Source organism: Schistocerca serialis, chromosome 4, assembly GCF_023864345.2.
Source record: "Schistocerca serialis cubense isolate TAMUIC-IGC-003099 chromosome 4, iqSchSeri2.2, whole genome shotgun sequence".
Taxonomy (NCBI): Eukaryota; Metazoa; Arthropoda; class Insecta; order Orthoptera; family Acrididae; genus Schistocerca; species Schistocerca serialis.
The window spans coordinates 757,475,617-757,500,846 of record NC_064641.1 but is presented as its reverse complement, the minus strand read 5'-3'; the positions used below and the strand labels follow the sequence as shown (position 1 = coordinate 757,500,846).

The 25,230-nt window shown below is 43.7% G+C and overlaps 1 protein-coding gene and 1 long non-coding RNA gene across 5 annotated transcripts in view; one reads left to right on the top strand and one right to left on the bottom strand.

Annotated features, from left to right (window-relative positions):
- Positions 1-25,230, bottom strand: part of LOC126473301 (6-phosphofructo-2-kinase/fructose-2,6-bisphosphatase 2) — a 381,167-nt gene that overhangs the window by 125,113 nt on the left and 230,824 nt on the right. The window contains exon 1 of one of the 4 annotated variants that reach the window (XM_050100275.1): positions 7,334-7,491. The exons of the other annotated variants lie outside the window; for them this stretch is intronic. Within the exon in view, the coding sequence (XP_049956232.1) occupies positions 7,334-7,391 (58 nt within the window). The 5' untranslated portion in view covers positions 7,392-7,491. Of the gene's footprint in view, positions 1-7,333; positions 7,492-25,230 lie in introns of those variants that run through there. 4 annotated transcript variants of the gene reach the window in all.
- LOC126473302 (uncharacterized) lies at positions 5,436-8,771 on the top strand. Its single transcript, XR_007586435.1, has 2 exons — positions 5,436-5,536; positions 7,298-8,771. It is a non-coding gene; the product is annotated as an uncharacterized LOC126473302 (long non-coding RNA).

The window sequence follows — 25,230 nt, the reverse complement described above, 5'->3', positions numbered from 1 at the left end:
CCACTATGGTCAGAAGCAATGAGTGTTGTGCTCACCACCTTAGGGACAGATCTTATTTTCAATTTATGATTAAAATTTCTGTTTACAATTCCCATCAGTCCGTAAGATATAGTACCAGTGTTGGCTGTAAACGGTACTCTATTTCGTCATTGTTTCCTTTCTGGATGACTCTCACTTTTTATTGAAGAATACAGCCGTGTTGTTTCTCAAATCTCTGTCTAGTTATTGTCTGTGCCCTTATTGTGGTACTTTGTTGAACCCACTATCCTCAAGCCCCTTTATTTTTTTCAGCTTCCATTTACTTCTGGTTTGTTGGTGTGTTATTATCTTTGTAGGCGTACTTGATAATGTTAAACTAGGTAGTAGTGATTCACAAAGAACTATTTTAACATAACGGTATGGTGGCAACGATGCCGTTCTTTAATTTGTTCCTAGCAAACAATCTGCTGGTGGTGATCAGAGGGTTGGAGAGTGGCATCTAATCGTGCACGTTTACTTCCTGCAGCTCAGCTCATGCCGAACTGTCATCTAGATATCAGCTTTTGGACATGCTAATCCGAGTCTGAGGTTTCGCATGTGCTGATCGTTCTTTGTGGCAATTGATACTCAAGTGCTGTCATTCTGGTAACGTCCGCCCCTGGTAGCTGAGTGGTCAGCGCGACGGAATATCATACCTAACGGCCCGGATTCGATTCTCGGCTGGGTCGGAGATTTTCTCCTCTGAGGGTCCGGGTGTTGTGTTGTCCTTATCATCATTTCATCCCCATCGACTTGCAAGTCGTCGAAATGGCTTCAACTCGAAAGACTTGCACCAGGCGAACGCTCTACCCGACGGGAGGCCGTAGCCACAAGGCATTTCCATTTCCATTCTGGTAACCAGGCAGCTATCATTCTATTACTAGCATTGTTCAGTGACGATGTCCTGTAAACACTTGCGTATGCCATCAACAATGACGATAATTCTTTCTCTTATCCCGTCGAAGGTAAACAACAGTTTAACAGAATCACAACAAATCTTTATTAAAAGAAGCAAATGTCCTGCTGGTTCACCGACTCATCGTCGCCCAACCAAAGCCGCTAAGAATAGAAACCTGAAATTTTGAGAGGGTGTTGGTCTTCTTACACTGTAGGCATCCTTTAAAAAAGGATTTTTCGAAATTCCATCCCTAAGGGGCTGAAAGCGCGGATGAAAGATTTTTTGAAAAACAAATCATTATTAAAGAACTATAGCGCATTTTTAAAGCTACATCTGTGAAAATTGGTATCTGAGTTATCGGCAATTAGGAAAAAAAGTATATACAGGGTGGTCCATTGATCGTGACTGGGCCAAATATCTCACTAAATAAGCGTCAAACGAAAAAACTACAAAGAACGAAATTGTCTAGCTTGAAGGGGGAGACCAGATGGCGCTATGGTTGGCTCGCTATATGCCGCTGTCATAGGTTAAACGGATATCAACTTAAAAAAAAAAAATAGGAACCCCCATTTTTTATTACATGTTCGTGTAGTACGTAAAGAAACATGAATGTTTTAGTTGGACCATTTTTTTCGCTTTGTGATATATGGCGCTGTAATAGTCACAAACATATAAGTATGTGGTATCACGTAACATACCGCCAGTGCGGACGGTATTTGCTTCGTGATACATTGCCTGTGTTAAAATGGACCGTTTACCGATTGCGGAAAAGGTCGATATCGTGCTGACGTATGGCTATTGTGATCAAAATGCCCAACGGGCGTGTGCTGCTCGGTATCCTGGACGACATCATCCAAGTGTTCAAAATGGTTCAAATGGCTCTGAGCACTATGGGACTTAACATCTTAGGTCATCAGTCCCCTAGAACTTAGACCTACTTAAACCAAACTAACCTAAGGACATCACACACATCCATGCCCGAGGCAGGATTCGAACCTGCGACCGTAGCAGTCCCGCGGTTCCGGACTGCAGCGCCTAGAACCGCACGGCCATCATCTAAGTGTCCGGACCGTTCGCCGAATAGTTACGTTATTTAAGGAATCAGGAAGTGTTCAGCTACATGTGAAACGTCAACCACGACCTGCAACAAATGATGATGCCCAAGTAGGTGTTTTAGCTGCTGTCGCGGCTAATCCGCACATCAGTAGCAGACAAACTGCACGAGAATCGGGAATCTCAAAAACGTCGGTGTTGAGAATGCTACATCAACATCGATTGCACCCGTACCATATTTCTATGCACCAGGAATTGCATTTCGACGACTTTGAACGTCGTGTACAGTTCTGCCACTGGGCACAAGAGAAATTACGGGACGATGACAGATTTTTTGCACGCGTTCTACTTATCGACGAAGCGTCATTCACCAACAGCGGTAACGTAAACTGGCATAATATGCACTGTTGGGCAACGGAAAATCCACGATGGCTGCGAGAAGTGGAACATCAGCGACCTTGGCGTGTTAATGTATGGTGCGGCATTATGGGAGGAAGGATAATTGGCCCCCATTTTATCGATGGCAATCTAAATCGTACAATGTATGCTGATTTCAAATGTTCAAATGCGTGTGAAATCTTATGGGACTTAACTGCTAAGGCCATCAGTCCCTAAGCTTACAAACTACTTAACCTAAATTATCCTAAGGACAAACACACCCACCCACGCCCGAGGGAGGACTCGAACCTCCGCCGGGACTATTGCTTTGGTGTGCTGGGTTCTGGCGCCATATGTCAGTGTAAATATCGTATGGCACTGCTGGCTGGAATATGCCATGGGGTGGGTTAGGCCGAAAGTCGGAAAGGGTGGAGTTCTTCCGCGCACTTCGGCCCATTTCCATATGGATGTGTAATTGTACATAGTAGCCGAGTGTAATGGATGCGCGTATAGTACACTGTTGTCTGTGTTGTATGATGATGATGATGTAAGAAGTGAGAGAGAGAGAGAAACCCGGTACCAGCACATAACCTACTTCTCTCCAATAGGACAAAGGAGCCCGCCGAGCATGACGTCCCCATCCGACTGACGGATCGCCATCAACGGTAGCACATGTCGTTACTTCATGAGACATTGCGAGGAGGCTGGTAATTTAATCCAGAACAGGGCCGGTCAGAAATTCTGCACGCGTGCGGTGCTCCTGCACATGTGCAACTTCCGGGTCACAGCGTGCACGCCGCAGCCGTCAGCGTTCATGTAGTGCATGTTTCTACGCACAGATGTCGCTTTATCCACTAGCTGGGATACTCTGTACCGGCGCATTCTAGTGCTCTTTCCACAGCTTGCAAGCCAACCATGGGAAGGTATTTCGCGCACTAAACATTTAAAATACTGTCACAGTCTACTTATTGAGACGTCTACTTTTATGTTAACAGTTTAACCCAGTAAGACAAGTAATACAGTTAACAACCGTGGGTTTTTATTAAGGAAGCTTGACTGACGGCACGTAAATACGTGTAATTTTTTTGATCTAGTATTTAAGAAAGAGAGCACCGCAACTTCCAACGAACCTTATTCATGATTTCAAATAACATTAACCTAATGCAAGGTTTCCTATAACTAATTCTCGGTGCCTTCAGTTACACCCACATAATTTCTGTCTCACTAACCTCTGAACAGAATGATAACCGCAGACCTCTCGATGATCACCTGTTATTTCAATACCATTATTGCTATATCTTTCATCAGTTCCGTCTGAAATCTGCACAATAACCGACAATTAGATGAATGTTATGTTTTATCGACTTCAGCTGAGCGTAGCCCTTCACACATTTAAAAAAAAAAACACCTAAATGTAAGTATACATTGGAACAATCGGTTTAATGACCAACATTCCTGATAATAATGTAACATGGAGCAGAATGAGGCAATAATGCACAGTTCGTAAACAATAATTTTTAATTATATAAGGAATAAATCCAGACACGTTTATCACTGGTCATGAGAAATGATAATCGAGTTGATGTGTCTCATCCACTTTCTTAAGAACATTTAATTTTGCTTGCCGTTCTTCACTGTTGAATACACTACACTCGTCTTTGTGATATGTATCGTAGTGTCTTTCAATTGAAAACTTACGCTGGCCGCCTATTATTCGGCGGCACAGCAAACATTGTGAGTTTTCACCAACAGCTACAAAAAAGAATTGCAGTTCCCAGTCATTTTTAAACGACTGAGAACATAGATCTCCCGTCCTTTGCTTTTTCACAGTACCTGCCATTTCTCAGTACTTCTCTGTTAAGGTTTCGGTTACCAGGGGTAAACGAGACTGGGTAAGTTGCGCTCTTGCGCCGCCGCCGTTCAGTTAGGACACATGCCTAATAACAGATGTCGCACACGTGCGCACATGTGCAGCACTTCCGCACGTCTGCACACTGTGCAGCGTTTAGCCGGCCCTGATCCAGAACATTGGCGCAAGGATTGTTTGGTGATCAGGATCATTAAGCTACCACTCCTCTTTCCTTTCCCGACCAAAAACTGATGGTGAAAATTTCTACCACTACCAGTATTCAAACAGGCTTATCTCCGAATCGAACGCCACCGCACAGGCGAGCTTTACAGACGTCGTCTACGGAGGCGGATCGGGACCACGTGAAGTGCCAATACATGAATAGTCTTCTATACCCTTGCTCCAACTGACCGTACACCAAGGATACGGCCTAGTAGAAAGTGGAAGACGTTTCCCAGTAGTCCTCACACCACAGCCTGACAGTTACTAGGGAGAAAGACTTGACACACCCAGAGTCGAATCGAACTAAGCACCGCATTGGCGGCTGCTGGTCTGATGCAACAGCCAGAGTGAATGTGGTTTTTTGGCATTATTATACCTTTGTCCAGGCAATTTCGTGCTGTGCCTCAGTAGGAAAATAACAGAAAAAAACCGAAACGCACGTAAGCTTACGTCGTTCACATGCAGATGGCGTACACAGCTTTCCTCCTAGGCGTTTGTGGCTGCATGACGGGCATCTGTCGAGAGAATTACAATGAAACCAATTTCCCTTTGGTGGCTAGGTTATTTCCCGTCGGTAGCAGGCACTATCACAAGAAAGACAAAACACTGAAGCAAAAGGATGGGATCACTCTGAAGGTTAGGTTCCTTCAGAAGAATGGAAATTTTATTTAGCAGCGCATGAATGATCTGTATTACCGACTGTAAAAAAAAATGCTGAGGTACTAAAAATATATCCATAATTTTAATAATCGCTGAGCCTCTTTTCTGTACATGAATTACGCAATTTCAGCGTCCGTCAAACTCAACATTACACAGCAGCTGGACTCCTCGTACATACGTACTTGATAAAAATGCAGCTATTACAATTATTTACGCACGGAGAGAAGAAAACTAAAACGGACTTGGCATAATGGCACGTCGGGTTGATGTGGGAACACGGTGCAGACGCAACCTAAGAACTATTGCTATCGTTGCTGACGTAATCACGCTGAGGTATCGCGCTGTCGCCACCAACCTTGCGTCAGCGAAGGTCTTTGCAAAAAGAATCGTCGTAAACAAGACCGCCTTCACCCACAACGCTTGCGCTCAAGTTACTTTTGCAGCTTGTTCTCGGACTAGTAAGTACATCTTATAATAAGTTAATCTGTTTGTGTAGAAAGACAGATAGTATAGGTATTGCATCCTTCTAATAGCTAGGGCAAAGAATCACACGATACATATCAAGAAATTCTATTATAAAAGAGCTGTCTTGGCCAATTTGTGCTCTTGAAGTTTTTCCGCACTGTAGCAGCATACGTTGCACTCACAGCTTGGATCTTCCTTCGTATAAGGAAAAACGACACTTGTTTATCATTCGATGTTGACATATCGACATGTAATCCCTCTCAGTTACGAAGTATGTGAGCCACCTTCAGTAATTTCTGACGTACGTAAGCCTATATGGGATCATCTTTGGCCATTTTTCAACAGCGCCTCTATCGCTTCCAAGCTTGTCAAGGAGACATTATTCTAACAGGGCGTGTTCACACTTCTAATACAATCAGACGTTTCCCTTTCCAATGACGGGAAAATTGTCACGTTTTCGCAGATGAAATTTCTCCTCCTTATACGAATAGTTAGTGGTACAGCGCATGAGGCACCGAACTGCAAATACAACAAGCTCACGACTATCCTGATTAAAGCGGACACAACACTACGCGGAAACTGATATTTACTGTAATTACAAAACACGCTACGTGCCACATTTGAAAGCCTACTGGATTAGTTACGTTGTAATCACCGGAAACTGACAACTTATTTACAGGTAACACACGTAAACACACTGCATTTCGAATTACTAGCTTTCAGTTCATGTTCGGGACAGAATCGTCCATTCTTCTCTGTTTCCGTTTTTTTTCCACTTTCTTCTTTACGACAGTCCTCATTCTCTGCAGTGCAATCATCAGTATAGAGAGATCAATTTCAACCTGCTTGCTGTAATAACAGATCCATACATTTCGGTGACTCGGTGTGCCTGATAACATCGTCGTGTCCCTATTCCTCTAATAGTCACGGGGGATTAGGCTGGTTGGTTAATGTGAGAGAAGACCAAACAGCGAGGTCATTGGTCCCAGCGGATTAGGGAAGGATGGGGAAGGAAGTCGGCCGTGCCCTTTCAGAGGGACCATCCCGGCATTTGCCGGAAGCGGTTTAGGAAAATCACGGAAAACATAAATCAAGATGGCCGGACTCGTGTTTGAACTGTCGTCCTCCCGAATGAGAGTCCAGTGTGCTAACCACAGCGCTACCTCGCTCGGTCCTATTCCACTACTGAACACTTAGCTTACTATATCCGCGTCAATCAGCTACTCTAATGTCACTTGAGAGATGTCACTAATCAACCAGTCGCGGGCATTTTTATGCTCTGCGTCTTCATGAAGTGAAATTTGTATTCCTAATCACAATATTCGTTCTAATTACGACAGAATACCTGAGGATTCGCTCTTTATTTTGTCAAAAATCGCCAGGCTATGCAAGGATAATCCGCAGCCGGAAAATTCACAGTTGTATGCGACATTATCATTACTAGGAAAGAACACTGTAATTCAAAGTATAGTTTATCATTAGCGACGAAGTCAAAGCTGCACAGCGTAGTACCAAACACAGCACCTTAAAACAACTGTAGTAACAGGTAGTCACTGTTTACACTTGCACACTTTTCCATACGACATCGTCTTATAGGCACACTTCACTCTGTACTGTATTTCGACCGCTGCAGTGCGAGCGCGGTTACTTTACGTCGAAGCGAACCGCGTGGAGAGAGCTTGGCAGAAACAGTCCAGTTCCGAGAAAACGAGGCTCGAATACTCTGAAAAGCGGTCTTTTTGCGGCTGTTCCAGACCGAGTGAGAAGGCGGCCAACGGCTGGCTCCTTACCTGTGCCGAAGGTCTCCTTGTTGAGGTGCTTCCAGCCGAGAGAGACCTTGGTTTCCATGGCAGCGGCGGCGGCGACGGCAGCGGCAGGGGACGCCTCGCAACGAAGAGCGGCGCTGGCAAAGTCTGCGGCAGCGAATGGTGGTGGTGGTGGCGCGACCTCGGCTAACCTAAGCCGCCGACTCTATCAAGCGGGCATGCAGCGGCCAGGCGCCGACCTCCGCCACACACAGAGCGCAGCACGCGCTCGACACATATCTGCCCACTGACCGGCACACAATTGCTCTCCTCACAAATCACAATCTTTCCCAATTTACCGTCGACTCTGTCGCGAAGTTCACGCTTCAGCTCCGACAGACGCGCACATACTCAGCTAATAGCTCCACACCTCCTTACACTCAGCTGCCACTGTAGATTTTTTTTTTACTTTATTGTTATTTTGACACCTGAACAATCAGGTAGGCTGGCAGCAGCACAATGCGCCGCTCTTCAGCCGAAGAGAGTACAAGGAAATAAACAGAGAAGAGACATCACTTAGAAAAACGGCGGGAAAAAACAGTAGACACATGAACATAAAAACAAAGGAAGCCGTTCACACTCGATGACAATCCACACTACGAACTGTTGACACGACGCAGAACACTGAAGAAGACGATGGCACTGGTGAACAATGGAGGGTGACGGCGAAACTAAACACTAAACATGACGGCACACAGCCACTGTAGAGAGTCGGAGGGTACAACTACTTCCTTAAGTTCAATTCACGAATTGAGCGTGAGAAAGTGCTACCAGTCTTTAGTTACTTTCATTGTCCTTGCAGGAAACTACGTGACGTAAGAAGCTGAAGAACTTTTTCTTTGGGACTTTTTAAAACTATTAAATGGTATTTCATCTACAGGTCATCATTACCGGTGGCATCATTACCGGTTTCGATCTTATTACCAAATCGTTGTCAGATGAAGAGTGGAAATGTCAACACTGTAAGTGCCATTTCTCCACAAAATGCGTTTTCAAATTTGTTGCGTTTTCCGTACTCTGTAGCACGACCCTAGACTCGTTTCAAGTTCCAAATCATGGAGAAGATGTTGCGAACATTTGTCACTAGATGGCGCATGGTCTTTGTGCGAAGCAGTGCTTCCCTCTGGCGTTCGAAGTATCAACGTATCCTCCAATTCCATGCACAGTTTGTGTGGTAATCAGAGTGCATGTAAACTGTTGTTTGTATCAGTAAAACATCTCTGTAATGGAAAGACATACTTTGGGTTTCAAAAATAGTAAAAAAGTTAGAGAATGAACACACAAAACAACGTGTGTCTGGGAAATGTTAAGAAAGCCATTTCTTCCTTAGCAGTGCAGGAAGTTCAACAGTAAACTTTACATCTCATCTCAAGTTGGCAGTGTGTAAGAAACATTCATCAATACTGAAAGTTTTTTTTTCCCCCTCGAATTTACTTTTCGCACTTTCTTGAAAAAATGTAAAAAATGTGAAAAATGGTTTTTGTAACTAGGGTTCTACTAGTTAAAACATTACTGCTCTATCCCTGTACTTGTATTATCACAAATAAAACTTAGTGCTTCATTATTAATGGCACTTGAGACAAGACTTTCTTATTGGCACTTAGAACCAATCAGTTCCCTGGTATTGTACCTAGAACGTTCTTAATAAAATATTTATTTTCTAATTTGCCTATTTTATGCAGTGATGAGGTGAGAAGCATAGTTCTATGGTATCAGAATACTTCAATTTTCTGGATACAAATAAGTTATATACTAAAACAGATACATTGTTTCTTGTTTCATGAGAGACTTGACACTTTGAACGTTTGACATTTACACTATTCAGAAGACTTGTTCAAAAAGAAAGAAAAGGGGGGAACCGTTAAATATTAGGAAACTAAATTACAAATGACACCGACTTCTATACACCGCCACAAGCACCTAAATACGTTACAACTGAAGAGGACCAGAAACGCGCACGCGATGAAAAGATAATTGCGTTGTGCTTGTTAGAACTTAAGGCTACAGTTGTCTAAGTAATTATATACAGTTAATAACTCTTAATGCGCAGTTATTGGATTCGTAATATCGCAATTATTGGATCCGTAATATTCGCAATACAAAACTGAATGAGAGAGAAAGCCTTCTCATAGTGAAACACACACTTTTTAGCTACTGATATATGGAAACTAGGCTATTATTTCTTTGGAATTTTCTAACTACGCTGTTGGGGATATCGTTCTTCATGTCCTAGTCAGTTCATATTTCTCAGCGCCTTTGTTACACTATCCCGGGAGTCATACAAGCATTTCACTACGTTTTCCCTTGGGTGGGCTTCTAGCTCGCAGTTCGTTTACATGAAATAATATTTTCATCACACTTTCGAGCATTTTGTTCAGCTGCAGATGGCTGCATTGCATTTACTCATCAGCCGTTGAATATTAACAATGCCGTGATGCTAATTAAAAAAATGTCCTCGTTGTTTCTGGAAACTTGCATTTTCCGTATAGCACAAAATATGCCTGGTGCACTTATCACAGATGTTTCCCATTAGCACTTGCACACTGAATAATCTGTTGTTACATTAACAACGTGTGTTTTCACATCTCGCACAATATACTTTAACATACAACCACGGAACACTCAATATGTCATATACTGAGAAAATAGCTTTCGTTGGTCAGTTTTATTGCACGCAAGTCATTTTCAAATGTTTTTAGGTTCCTTACAACACGTCATAACATGAGGTCATACGACGTGCTGTACGTAATTTTGACATCGTCACAGTACACATCTGTAGGTTCGTTGATCGAACGAAGCATGTGATGCAACCTTATTCGCAATGTGGACTATGTGTTACAGCTCATAGTGATATAGCTTAGGACTATGACATATGTTGAATCACCCCAAAACCACTTAAAAATTGCTTGTGTAGACCTGTCTGATGATAATGTCAAACTATAAGGATGTAAATATTCTAGATGCTCTTCTTTGTGTACCCTCGACGTCTCTAAGTCCAACAAGATACAAGCACCACTCACTTGAATAGTATTCCAGAATAATCCCTTACAAATATTTTACAAGCACTGTCTCCCGTAGACAGATTTCTGTTTCCTGGTATCAAATAGAAGACCCGACCCCTGCCATTCGCAATACCTACTACTGAGCGCATTTCCATTTCATATCCCCCACCGAGCGGGACGAGGGATTTTACAATACAATCGCTCTGTACGTCTGTCGTTAGGGTCCACCGAAAGCACTCTGCACTTTTCTCAAAACAGCTTTACGGAACTGGCAGTTTCCTATCTCGAGCGATTGTGGTTGCGTTGCTCGCGGTGGAATGTATAGGACGCTCAAGAGCGAGATCATCAGCACCTGTACTCAGTTGATGGGAGACGAATGTGACTTCTTTTCTTGAAAAATATACAACAGATGGTACCGTATAAAATGTAATCTCAGCCACCCTGGGAGACACTCTCACACACAGACTATACTTACACAATATCTAAAATGTCTAACATGGTTTAACAGGGGACTGTGCCTACTTGAGCAGTTGGAAGATAACAGGCGAAGAAACCACCCTGCAAACACATTAAAATCCCTACTACCTAAGAGGCCACTGAGAAGGCCAGATATCGCAACCACTCAGCTATCGTCTAAATGATAATACTTTCAAATGGTTCAAATGGCTCTGAGCACTATGGGACTTAACATCTGTGGTCATCAGTCCCCTAGAACTTAGAACTACTTAAACCTAACTAACCTAAGGACATCACACACACATCCATGCCCGAGGCAGGATTCGAACCTGCGACCGTAGCAGCCTCGCGGTTCCGGACCGAGCGCCTAGAACCGCTAGACCACCGCGGCCGGCAGATAATACTTTCACCTGATTCATTTTATTTCCTCTGAATACACTATTGCAGATTTTTCCCCATTTTCAAATGATTCATTACTGTATTTTCGAAATTAGTTACACTGCTTGTTGCAGCTGTGTGGTTTCACTGTGTTTGAAACGAAGTGGCCGATGTCTAGCATTACAGATCCTCAGGTAGACAGCGGCAAACTTAATGGCCTGCACGTTCGTCCTGTCTGCACAACTAAAATAATTAGTTTATCATAAGTCGTATGACTTAGTCGGCTTATCAGCCACACTTCGCGAACTTTCTGCTCCGCGCTGGGCCCACGAGTTCAAATGGCTCTGAGCACTATGGGACTTAACTTCTGAGGTCATCAGTCCCCTAGAACTTAGAACTACTTAAACCTAACTAACCTAAGAACATCACACACACCCATGCCCGAGGCAGGATTCGAACCTGCGACCGTAGCGGGTCCCACGGGAAATCAACATTTCAGTCAAAAGGTACCCACGAAAGTCGTGGGTCTCGGATCTAACGAACAGAAGCGCTGAGTATTCATTACGGCGTCACATCTTTCAGTGTCTCCCTTAGCTCATCCGAATATGGTCATTGTTGTGTGACTTTGGCGCTCTTTCGTTGTGAGATTTTAACCACACGTTAGTTTTTGTAGTAAGGATAAACGAAATACTGCGAAATTACTTGTTAGCCTTTAAAATTATCATATGCACACATCAAAAAACGTTTTGCATCACCCCGGTTCCCAGAACTCCTGAAGAAAGACGTTTACTGTGAATATTGTATCACAGACACAGTCCCTCTGACTGTTCAGAGATGTCACTAAACCCACCCAAAGATGTAAACAACCATGCATGAGCAGCGTCTATTAGACGGAGAAGGTCCGACAGCCGGTCAGTTCCAGTCATTCCACCAGGAAGGAGGTACACGGCTCGTGTTGTCTGTAGTTTAACCATGCCTAGACGGTCAATATCGCGGACGAACCCTGACAGCAACGCCACCATGTTGAATAATGCTTTTCGTGCAGCCACAGGACGTCGTGTTACGACTCAAACTGTGCGCAATAGGCTGCATGATGCGCAACTTCACTCCCGACGTCCATGGCGAGGTCCATCCTTGCAAACACGACACCATACAGCGTGGTACAGATGGGCCCAACAACATGCCGAATGGACCGCTCAGGTTGGCATCACGTTTTCTTCGCCGATGACTGTCGCATATGCCTTCAACCAATCGTGGGAGACGTGTTTGTAGCAGCAAGGTGGAGAGTTTTGGGGTGGCATTATGTGGGGCCAACGTACGCCACTGGTGGTCATGGATGGCGCCATAACGGATGTACGATACGTGAATGCCATCCTCGGACCGAAGGTGCAACCATATCGGCGGCATACTGGCGAGGCATTCGTCTTCATGGACGACAATTCGCGCCCCCAACGTGCACATCTTGTGAATGACTTCCTTCAGGATAACGACGTCGCTCGACTAGAGTGGCCAACATGTTCTCCAGACATGGACCCAATCGAATATGCCTGGGATAGACTGAAAAGAGCTGTCTGTGGACGACGTGACCCACAAAGCGCACTGAGAGATCTACGCCGAATCGCCGTTGAGGAGTGGGATAATCTGGACTAACAGTGCTTTGATGAACCTGTGGATAGTATGCCACGACGAATACAGGCATGCATCAATGCAAGAGGACGTGCTACTGGGCATTAGAGGTACCGGTGTGTACAGCAATCTGGACCACCACCTCTGTAGGTCTCGCTGTATGGTGATACAACATGCAATGTGTGGTTTTCACGAGCAATAAAAAGGTCGAAAATGATGTTTATGTTTATCTCTATTCCAATTTTTTGCACAGGTTCCGGAACTCTCAGAACCGAGGTGATGCAAAACTTTTTTTGATATGTGTATATTTCAACACTGATGCGAATAAGTTATGGATACATCACATTGCACAAGTATACATAGCTTAGAGGCTATATGCAATGAGAAAGTAAAATAGGGAAGACGAATACAAAACTTGGATTTGTTCGAAGGGTTCTGGGAAGGTGCAGAGCACCTGCATAGAACACTTTGTACAAGACGTTAGTGCGAACAGTTCTAGAGGAATGTTTCACTGTTTCTCGTCCTTATCAAGTAAGTATGACAACAAACATCGAAAGAATTCACAGATGTGTTGGTAGGATTATAACAGATCGGTATAGTCCAGCCACGAATGGAAAATGGTGTATCATGATACCCTCCTCCCACCACCCTATAAACACTCTAGTAAAAGCGTTTATATCTTTATATTTATTAATTTCCAAGTTTCACAGTTAATGTTGAGAGAATGACGTGGGATCAAAACTAGGAGCCTCGAAAATAGTAAGGAATTCTAGTTCTGTGTTTAACTAACTACTTTTTAGTTTCCTGACTGCCTGCGGAGATCATTCCACCCAGGTAAAAGCAGCTATTCACACCTTGACCATACCTGATGCCGACAACAAAACAGATACGGCTCTGATTCCACAGGTGTTATCGGTAATCACGGGAAGGTAGTAAAGCCGTCGCTCCCATATGGATCGCGAAGACAATACTAATTACAGCGCACACAAAGGCGTTTAAGCAATAGTTCTACCAGCGCTCCATACGCTGGGAGAAACCCTAACAACTGTTTCATTGGGAAGTAACCCCTACCATGCACTTCACGGCGGTTTGCAGAGTATGGATGTAGACGTAGATAGAAAGAAAAATACTCTCCACTACGAAAAAAATAATGACTGACTCCCCCAATCAAAGCTGGGAATGACTTAAATGAGCTAGTTTCTCACACTCAAATAGCATGCATACCTCTGTTCACAATCATAGCCGTAAGTTAAACACTGATAATAGTGAGTACTGTAGTATCCATCACTATTTCCAAGGGAATTTTGCTTCATTATATCATCTCTGTTATAACAGATATTAAAACGCTGGTGTAGATCTTCTTCAAGCATTTGTTTTATCCCTCGAATCTGTTAACGAAAACTCTCTTGTCTGCTGGTGAGCATTATGTAATTTTTGCTGCTGTTGTAATTGCTCTGCATTGTTTATTGGATTGCCGACCCAGGGCCTATTCCACTTCATGATAATGAATAATATGTAGATAAAAAGCAGTTTGAAAGTATTTATGCCCAGGATCTCCTCCCAAGCCCTTGGATCATTATCATCCAAATTTGGCACACAAATAGCAAACTTCATGAGTATCAGCACTGCAGGATTTGTAACCTCTTAGCTCCAAAAGGAGCAGAGATAAGAGCAAAACCTGTTTTTCCAGCCGTGTCACAGGCTGTCCTGCTCAACATGTATTGCCTGCCATATCAACCTGCTTTGCAGAGCAGCCTACACATCAGCAGCAAGAAAGGTTTTCCAGCCCCTGATATATACTCAGTCTTTCACTACAAACATTTTGTGCTTGAGCAGTATTGGCCTGTCTTATACACATGGCAGCCTCTATGTCACAGACAAAAAAAGGTGTTGAACCCCATTATGTATAGGCTTCCCTGCATGTCAGGTCTGTTGTGGGAGAACTGTGGACTTCTTCTGTAGGGGTCACATGTACTGATGGACCGGGCTAGGGGGAAGGTTGAGATGGGTACAGGAGGGGATGTACCGAGCGATGAGGGGAGAAGGGGATGAATAGGGAGAGAGGGGTGCGGCAGGGGCTGGACAGAGAGGGTGCTGCAAAAAGGCAGGGGCAGAGAGAGGGGATGGATGGGAGAGAAATAGAGAGGGGAGGAGAAATTGGACAGAAACAGTAGAGGTGGAGTGGAGGATATGGATGAGGGCAGGAGGAGGTAGAGAGAGAGGAGAGGAGGAGATGGACAGAGAGAGAGGGAGGATCAGGGGAGAGAGAGGAGGAGATGGGCAGAGAGGTGCGGAGGAGGACATGACTAAAGAGAGGGGGCGGCAGGAGAGGGGGGAGAACAGAAGGTGGATCAAGAGAGAGGAGAGGAGATGGACAGAGAAAGGGGAAGAGAACATGGGCAGGGAGAGGACATGGGCAGAGAGGGGGAGGGGAGATAGGATGAGGGCAGGTGGAAGAGGTATAAATGTGTGGTGCACAGGTGGAAGAGCAGGGAGGAGATGACTGGTAGATGGAATAGGAAGGAAGAGATGAAGACAATGAGAAAGTAAGGGTGAAAGGTGCTATACATGAGAGTAAAACAGAAGTAAACTCACAGAAGGGCTAAAAGAAAAGCACAGGGAAATGTGATTAGCTGACCACTTACAAAAAACGTGGGTGAGCCAGTCACCCTGTTAACATATTAAAACCATCTCCATAAAATTTGCGGAAACAAGTTGGATAGCTCACAAAATCTTAAAACTGCTCTTGCGTAACCACAAGTGCAGGAACGAAGACGAAGAACGCAAGGCCAGAGAAGGCGGTGAAACGACGTTGGCCAATGGTGCACGGAATAGCACCGCACCACGACAGGAGCGCCCTCAGGCCCAAGTAAATATAAGCGCCGCTCCTCCCAGCCTCAGCTGCTCAGATCGGCTCAATACACGGTCATTGGTGCAACGTATTCTGGAGCATAACATGGCCTAGAAGAGAGTGCTACGAGAACAGTTAGTTGAGATTCACAAACTGTGTAAAAGACTTGCCTGAACATTGCATATATCACAGGACTCTGATCTACGTTGCATGTCGCCCATCGCTTGCGACACCTTTGTAAATTTAACTATTATCAATCTGCTTTATAGAAATAAAACTACTGATGTTATTTGCTTGAACTGTTGTATAGAATTTCCAGAACGCAGCATCCCTTACGCACCCTAAACGAGATAGTGGACAAGATACAACAAAAGAACCACACTCATTTCAATGTTACTTAAACTTAGACGCCATGTCAGCCAGAAAAACTGGTGCTGTCCTCTGCTCCAAAAGTAAAACGTAGTCTAGTAAAATGTGGCACTAAGTGATCATACGCCACAGGCACCAAACTTGCGCCAGAGCAAGGAGCCATGCGTGATAATGTTGTGGCCTATGCAAAGACGAGTAAGCAGGAACTCAACCTGTCGACTTGGATGGAAGGAGGTACGCCATGGCAGCGTTTTGGACTATATTAGACGGAGCACATTGTCTATCACTTCCAGCCACTTGTCCTCCCATTGACCCAAGACTCTGTACCTTAACAGAGAGGCTATAGCATGCAGGGGGATGATGCACAGAAATAACTGAGCATCATGACACTCCTCCTTGGCTGCTAGATCTGTCCCTTTGTTTTCGAATGGCTCAAATGGCTCTGAACACTATGGGACTTAACATCTGAGGTCATCGGTCCCCTAGAACTTAGAACTACTTAAACCTAACTAACCTAAGGACGTCACACACATCCATGCACGAGGCAGGATTCGAACCTGCGACCAAAGCAGTTGCGCGATTCCGGACTGAAGTGCCTAGAACCGCTCGGCCACAGCGGCCGGCTCCTTTGTTTCCCACAATATTTATGTGCACTGGTACCCACAGAAAGGTACCTCCTTCCCCTGCCACTGTAGTTGGAGGAGGGTGTCCTGGATATTCTGGACTACTTTATCTGCTGGGTACAAATGTTGTAGAGAGAGAAGGGCTCTCAGAGACCCTGAACAAACAAGGAATTTAACACCTGAAGAATGTCTTACCTGCTCTGGTGCCACAATATCGCATATAATTCTGTGTCGAAGATAGTAAGGTCTCGAGGTAGTCAGACCTTGAGGACATGACATGGGAAAACAACCGAGCAACAAATGAAGTCCCTTTGCTTAGACCCGGCGGGAGAATGGAGTTCGCAGATAGACAGGAGGAGGAAGTGGTGGATAGAGAGAGGGGGAGCAGATCATATGTTCAGTTTGTGTAGCAATGCGTTTGTGAGTGAAGCCATGTGGAAGAGCCTAGTACACAGGAAATCAGATCCAGTCTCAAAAGCTTGTAGGGGTGTTATACAGTTGGCTGCACTGAGAAATAATTGTTATAAAAAATTTGATAAATTGTGCCTTACCCAAGTTAATTAGCATTGAAGCGGCCTGCCAGCTATAATTAGCGGCGGTAAGAGTGCTTAGCCACTGCCTCTGTTCAATCCTTACTATTGTCCCACGCCCAGTTTTTCAATGGTTTTAGTGCTCGGTTGGAAAAGAAACGAAGAATTCATTTGGCGACACTGTCTCTGGCGGGCCACTTTAATTTCCACGCACAATGGCCTGATTGGCTAATTTCAGTGTTAATTAACGTGAAAAGGGCGTAACGTATCGATTTTTTTTTAATAATTTTTCAACGGAATATACCCTGCAACATCTGTGCAAGCTTTTTAGACTGATTCTGACCACCCTGTATATACACATAGTCAGTATGTATGTATCTCTGAAATCTCTCTGGTTGGACTTCAACCAAATGTGGCACACAAATGGGAAAATTCACGAGTCTCAGTACTGAGGTGTTAGAAATTCCTACTCCAATAGGAGTGGAGATACAGGCAAAAAAATTATTTTCCAGTCCTTGACGTGTACGCTGCCCTGCATAATAGGCTTGTTAGATTAGTAAAGACCTGCTTTACAGACCTGTTTTTCAGGGCTAAATGTGCGTATGGACACCCCAAGGGGAACTTCGAGATGGAGGGACGGATGGAAAGGTTGAGAGAGTGGGCAGGAGAAGATGGTTATGGAGAGGTGGGGAGGAGTGATGGACACAAAGAGGGGGCCAGGAGGAGACAATTAGGATAAAGGGGGCTGGAGGAGATGGACAGAGAGATGTCGGTGAATGAAGGTGGGGAGGAGGGGATGGACAAAGAGCAGGAGGAGGATGAGATGGACTGACAAGGGAAAAGAGGAAAAGGACAGAGAGAGGGAGGAAGAGATGGACAAAGAGAGGTGTTTGGTGAAGATGGACAGAGAGGAAGGCGAGGAATTGATGGACAGTGAGGGGGGAGGAGGAGATGTACAGACAGAAGGAGCAAGGGGAGGTGGAGAGAGTTAAACAGAGAGGGAGGAGGAGATGGAGAGAGAGAAAGAGTGGGGAAGGAGAGATTGGCGGATAGAGGTGGGAGGAGGAGGTGGACAGAGTGACAGGGGAGGAAGGGTGAGTAGAGAGAGGGGGAGGAGGACATATGTGCAACATGTGTGTCGAATACGCACGTGAGGGAAGCCAAGGGGGAAAACTAGTCTTCTGTGTCTGTTCGACCATTATACCATCGCTGTCATCTTTCGTAGTGATCATGAGAATAAGATACGAGATTAGGGCGTGTCCAGAGGCATGTAGACAGTCGTTTATCCATTCCTCAATACGTGAATGGAATAAGAAAGGAACTAGATAATATTGGTAAAAAGTAGCCACCGCCTTCTACAATACAGTGGCTGGCGGAGTATAATTATGTAGATTTTGATACGTATTCTAGCTGATTCCCCATCCGAAATGTACAGAGCTCTTTTGACATTCTTATTGGACAGCAACACAAACAAAAAGTTAATACAAATTATATTATTTTATAAAAGGTTTTATGTAACTGAAAAATACATTGATACCCCATTACTATCATCATCTTATTATTATTGGATTTTTATGTAGCACTTAAAAAATACTCTGATTGAGAAACATGTAGATGGCAGAGGTCTCTCAGTAAACAGGGTGTAAACAAACTGTTCCATATTTTGAGAGAATTAGTAAGAGTCCAAAACAAGACAAAAAGTCTAGTAAAGGTGGGCTTTAAGATTTATACTTTAAGACCTATGAGCACTTTTTCATCTTCGCTAATGTGAAAAGCTTTTCTTTTACTGTTAAGCTTTTTGCTATTATGAGCGACCTACAAATGGTTCAAATGGCTCTGAGCACTATGGGACTTAACATCGGAGGTCATCAGTCGCCTAGAACTTAGAACTACTTAAACCTAACCTAACTAACCTATGGACACCACACACATCCATGCCCGAAACAGGATTCGAACCAGCGACCGCAACGGCTCCAGCGACCTACAGATAGCAGTAAACAAATGAGGATACATTTCTTTGTCCATGGGTACAGCATGCAGTGAACATCTCTTTTAATGTAGTTACTAAAATCGTATTCACAGTTCTGGGCAAGTGCAGCATATACTTGAGCTTTAAGGAAACTAGTTTGTGTTGTGGTACGTTTGTAGAATGCTTTTACAGCGATGTTCTACCTTTCTGCTTACAAGTATAATGGAAGCCTATTCTTTCACATAGAAAATGGCAGATACGATCTGTTAATGTCCGGAAAATGGAAACAAGTCCTATATTATATTACAAGCTCTGCTCTTCACAGAAACAATTGTTTACTGTGTTCTGGAGGTCGTTCATTAATAGCAAAGAGCTTGCTGTAGACGTGTTTCACAACAGTGAAGATGAACGAGTGCTCATTGCTCTTAAGGTATGTATTTTGGAGCCCATGTTTATTAGAATCTTGTTTTGGTCTATCCTACCACCTCTCAAAAGATTGAATATTTTTAATATCTTGTATATTTGACACCTACAATTCGTTTTCGGCGTTAATAAATGTGATGTTATTCTTTTGTTTACAAATAATTGTACTCGTTTTGGTTATCTGCAATAGTGGTTGAATATTTATGCTGGTAACGGCCATAATGAATAAAAATCACATGAATACGAACGTTTGGTCAGAGCTGCTTCATCGTGCTTCTTTTCTCACATTTTTGTGAAGGTTAAACGCACGGCGCTGCTTTCACTCAGAGTTTTGTTTACTGCGTTCATTAGTAAGTCTCCCTTCTTATTTACCTCTGAAGACGGATGGAGACAGAGGACGTGCCTTTTAAGTATTTCTGAGGAGCCAAGTTTAGCAACGCTTGGCAACGTCGCCTCAGCTGATACCGGCCACGTGACGGCGAGAAACCCGCCAATGACCTTGCACAATGGAAGAACAGCTAACGTCATACGAACGGCTGCCAAAGGCGAGTTTCTACGCTTCAGCCGACAGTTCGCTCGCGGCTGATAGACTGATGGCGTATTCGGCTTCCATCACTTCGCTCAACACGGCCAACGTCTTTCTACCACAGCCAAAAGATACATTTTCCGCTCAACTGTTAACGTGTTCACGATACGTGTCAACTCGTAAACCTTACTGTCGCTGTGATAGATTTACGATAATTTCGGTAGTCTGCTGCGAGGAGAACAGAGCGATCTTTTCGTAACTGAAATAGCTTGAACTAGTGTACACATTCAGTAACGGACGTATTGTGGTCGTCATTTAATATGAATAGGTTTAGTAACAGGGTTGTGTATGTCACTTCCTGTTCTAGTACTACGTGTACGTAAATACTCTGTAAACCATCGAGAAGCGCATGACAGAGGGTACTCGGCACCACGCCGCATGATAAGAGTTACTTCCTGTTGCAATAGCGCACCGAGCGTGGGAAAAATTACTGCTTTAACACTGGGAAGGATACGTGAAGTAGACACTCGTGAATGGATACATCGAGTACTTGGTTACCCCAAAGGAATTTTAATATCTAAGGAGGTCAGAAACAGTCTGAAAAGCTTGCAAGGGTGTTGCAGAATGGGTTGTGCTGATAAATAATTGTTAAGAAAAAAATTCGAAACGTTGCGCCATTTCCGAGTTAATTACCATCGAAACTGGCTAATCAGGGCGTTGCGCGCGCAAATTCAAGCGGCCTGCAAGCGACGGTGTAGCCAAACGTGTTCTTCGTTTGGTTTCTTAAAACCGAACAAGAGAGCGATACAGAAATTGGACATGGGACGGCAGTAAGGATCGAACCTGGCCCAAATGCTGAGCAGTCTCATGCGTTGTCATCTACGCTATGAGACAAACTGATACTAATTGTATGTGGCGGGCCAGTTGAATTGGCGCGTGCAACGGCCCGATTGGCTAATTTCAATGCTAATTAACTCGGAAACGGCTCAACGAATCGAATTTCTTCCATTAACAAATATTTCTCGGCACAACCTACTCCGCGACATCCTTACAAGCTGTTCAGACTGTTCATGACCATCCTGTAATTAATTGAATCACTCTAGTAATGAATTTGTTTTAGCATTTGTTTTCACTTGACAATTTAGCGTTTTTACAGAAGAACATACACACACCTCTTGGTACACACGCTTGTTACATTTCGAGCAAACAACATATTATACATATTAAGCACATCTGCTTCCGTACTGACCTCTGATTCTCGAAAGATCTTGAATGTTCGACGTACCATAAGAATTTCAAAGAGCGCATTTCAGTCAAGACTTTCAAAAACATTCTCGAAATCTTCAAACGCTATAAGCGTTAAGCGTGTCGCTTCATTCTATCTTCTAAAATTTGTAGTATCAGTATTGCCTTGAGTATTACCTACTAGGTTATTTACTTATCATGTGACTACATGCGTCCTTATAACACTATCTTTGAGTACTCTCTAAGCTTCTTTCAAATCTAACATTCTTCCTCACGACGCCGCTCTCAGCTCTAGTTCCGTTTGTTCGCCAGTCGTGAATACAATTGCAAAATTGGTTTTATATTCCTTAACTTCGTATTCCGATCTTTTCCTCATCGCTGGTTTACTGCTGATTTTAATACTTTTTTTTAAGCTTGTGATAATCTTAAATAATGTTGCGTGGTTCGAGCGATCGTCGGCATTTCTTTTCGTAAGTATGGTAACTGTTACACTTCTTGTGAAATCTGCTGGTTGTACTCCATTTTCAGCGGGATATTGTATCTTTCTCAACAGAGCCTAAGCATCAGAGAAGATGAAAGGTCGAAAACAACATACGCACCGTTAGTAGTGGAAGTAGTGGATTTCGACTGCAGCTTGGGAAAATCACCAGGCGGCGAACGTTGAAGCGACTTACAACGCACTTAACTTCGCTAATTACGTAGTTATGCAGGGTTGCTATGCAGTAACTATATAGTCTTAATGGAGAGTTTGGGTGAAACTTCCTGGCAGATTAAAACTGTGTGCCCGACCGAGACTCGAACTCGGGATCTTTGCCTTTCGCGGGCAAGTGCTCTACCATCTGAGCTACCGAAGCATGACTCACGCCCGGTACTCACAGCTTTACTTCCGCCAGTATCTCGTCTCCTACCTTCCAAACTTTACAGAAGCTCTCCTGCGAACCTTGCAGAACTAGCACTCCTGAAAGAAAGGATACTGCGGAGACATGGCTTAGCCACAGCCTGGGGGATGTTTCCAGAATGAGATTTTCACTCTGCAGCGGAGTGTGCGCTGATATGAAACTTCCTGGCAGATTAAAACTGTGTGCCCGACCGAGACTCGAACTCCGGACGAGATACTGGCAGAAGTAAAGCTGTGAGCATCGGGCGTGAGTCGTGCTTCGGTAGCTCAGATGGTAGAGCACTTGCCCGCGAAAGGCAAAGGTCCCGAGTTCGAGTCTCGGTCGGGCACACAGTTTTAATCTGCCAGGAAGTTTCATATCAGCGCACACTCCGCTGCAGAGTGAAAATCTCATTCTGGAGAGTTTGGGTGTTTCCCGTTCACCTATCTCTTTCATTAATACGGTGTCGTTACTCGCTTGATAATCCGAGACGATACGGACGAAGGCTGCACACGCCATACAACAAGACAAATGAAGTGCCTGGATGCAGACTGTCCAATCATAACAATATAAATAAAAAGAGGCAAATGATAATTTTCTTGATGACATAACAAGAGCTAAAAATACTGGCGCGTGAGGAATGTCCAATACTAAATTTTGAGACTTATTGACATTTTCTTTAACTCTTTGGATGTGGGCGGAACGTTACTGCATCTCCCTAAACTCCTAAAATTGCTACAAAGTTTAACTAGTAGATTGTGGAGAGACGCAAGATACCAGCAGTCCGCTTTTAATTGCAGAGACCCCAGGAAGAGAATCTCTCAAGGGGCTCTGGATAATAGTGGGAACAACCGGTAACTCGGACAGGAACAGACACAAGAAATTAACGCACGAAGAGCACCGCTGGTAGCCTACAGAAAGTGCACGATTCCACGAAAAGAAATATTTCTGCATGTGTTGTCTGCAGGACTGTGTTACTGTCACGTGCTAATAGTAAAACAGGTTGTTTGGTCTATAGGCATCTCGCTGTGGCGATCAAAAGGGTTTTCTAATCTTCTTACAGGTGGATGCCTGCGCTGCAGGAAATGAATAATACGTTCGTTCTCTCTCGTACAGGGGGATGGAACTGGATTTAATAACGAACATGGGCAAATTGTCTGTAAAATGTCGAAAGTTACTTTCCTCAGTCTGGTGGAAGTAAATGGATGGCCAAGAGAAAACCATGTCACTAGGTACTTTGTCTCCTCTGATTGTGTAAGTGCAGGGGGAATTAAAAAGCTATTGAATGGTATGCGCCGTCAAAGAAGCTAAACGAATCGACGGAGTCTCGCGGAGTTACAGATGATTCTCCCTCGCACAGAGGAAAACGTAGGGGTGAAACTGGATTAATAATAATGAGTAAATCGCAAATATAAAACATATTTTATCTATAACCTGGAAGATGAATAATGTGCTGCATACATTTTTTAAACACAAACACATTCAAAAATAATTTTGTACCGTCTCCAAGGCGTAAAGCCATGCGGCCCTCTTGATGCTATTCGCGAATAAAATATTATGCCAAGAGATTCGCCCACTTTCATAATAGCTCATAGCAACATAAACATAACACTACGAAGCACAAGCGCACATCACAACATTCATATAACAGTCACACTACTGCAAAGAAAAAAGGGGATCCTATCTCAGTATTTAACTGCTTTCCCCGAACATACACTGCACCGTGCACTTCATGGTGCATCACAAAATGCAGTACTACCACGTCATGGTAACCGTGAACACGCATTAAAACCTTCACATAGGAACTAATACACACAATGCCACTGTATGAGCATAATGGGAATGTGTGAATACATTGACGAGCCATCGATAAATCCAGTTGGCTACAAGTAAATCTTAATAAGTTACAAACTTCAGTAACAACAAATGTGAAAAATGGTAAGCTAATGGTTTTACAAGGGAAGCAAGGAAGATGAAAGTGAAAAAAAATTGATGAGTTAGTGGAAGCAGTTGGTATCTTTAGGTACCTAGGATGCAAATAATCAATAACATGATATATATTAAACCATGGGCAACATTTCAAAAGAAATGGTTTAAAAGGCATCTTTTCTGTGGTCCATTAAATAAACAGTTATTTAAGCTAAGATTAGCGTAGTGGTTTGTATGAGCGTTGCCCTGTAAGGGGCAGAAACATAAGACACTAAGAAATTCATTAAGGCCCTTGTGCTGCGGAAATGGATAAGAATGGATGTGCGAAATGCATAGATAAAATAAAGCCATTAGCTTGTGTTACACAAGTTGAATGAGAAAAAACAACTCCTGGAAACAATAAAGGGGAGGAAAATAAATTGGCTATGACACTAGATTAGAAAAGACTGCGCCATATAGAGTGTACTACAAGAATGGTGACTGGGAAGAGGAGCAGATGAAGTAGAAGATGCCAACAAATTGACAGCATCAAGATAAATGTATCGTACGCAGCTAAGATGAGGTTCGCGGAATACTAGAAGGACGTGAGAGAATGGTAAACTTGCAGTGAACGGGTAGAACACATCATCAAACTAGTTAGTCGCATTATTTTAGCATTGCGTATCCTAGATAATCTCTCAATGACATTTTAAACGAAAAGGATGACACACACACACACACACACACACACACACACACACACACGCACCACAGAGAGAGACAGGTAATTACCCTGTTTTTCTCTAGTTCTGCCTCGGCAGAAAGATTTTAAAGATTTCGAACAGTATATTTAACAATATCTTCTGTGCATTAACAACAACGATAGCATCGCTGATGGACGCCGTCTTTCGGTTGTCGTACTATATTTCGCGCGTTTTGAGCAGAAGGTGGGTGATACATCATTTTCTTATCTACAGTAGGCATCAATATGGACGCGAATAAACAAATTTAGTAACAAACGGCGTACGAAATGCACGGTGTCTCTCAACCATCATGTAGTTCAACGCTCCACTGCAGACTGCGCGCCGCGCATGACAT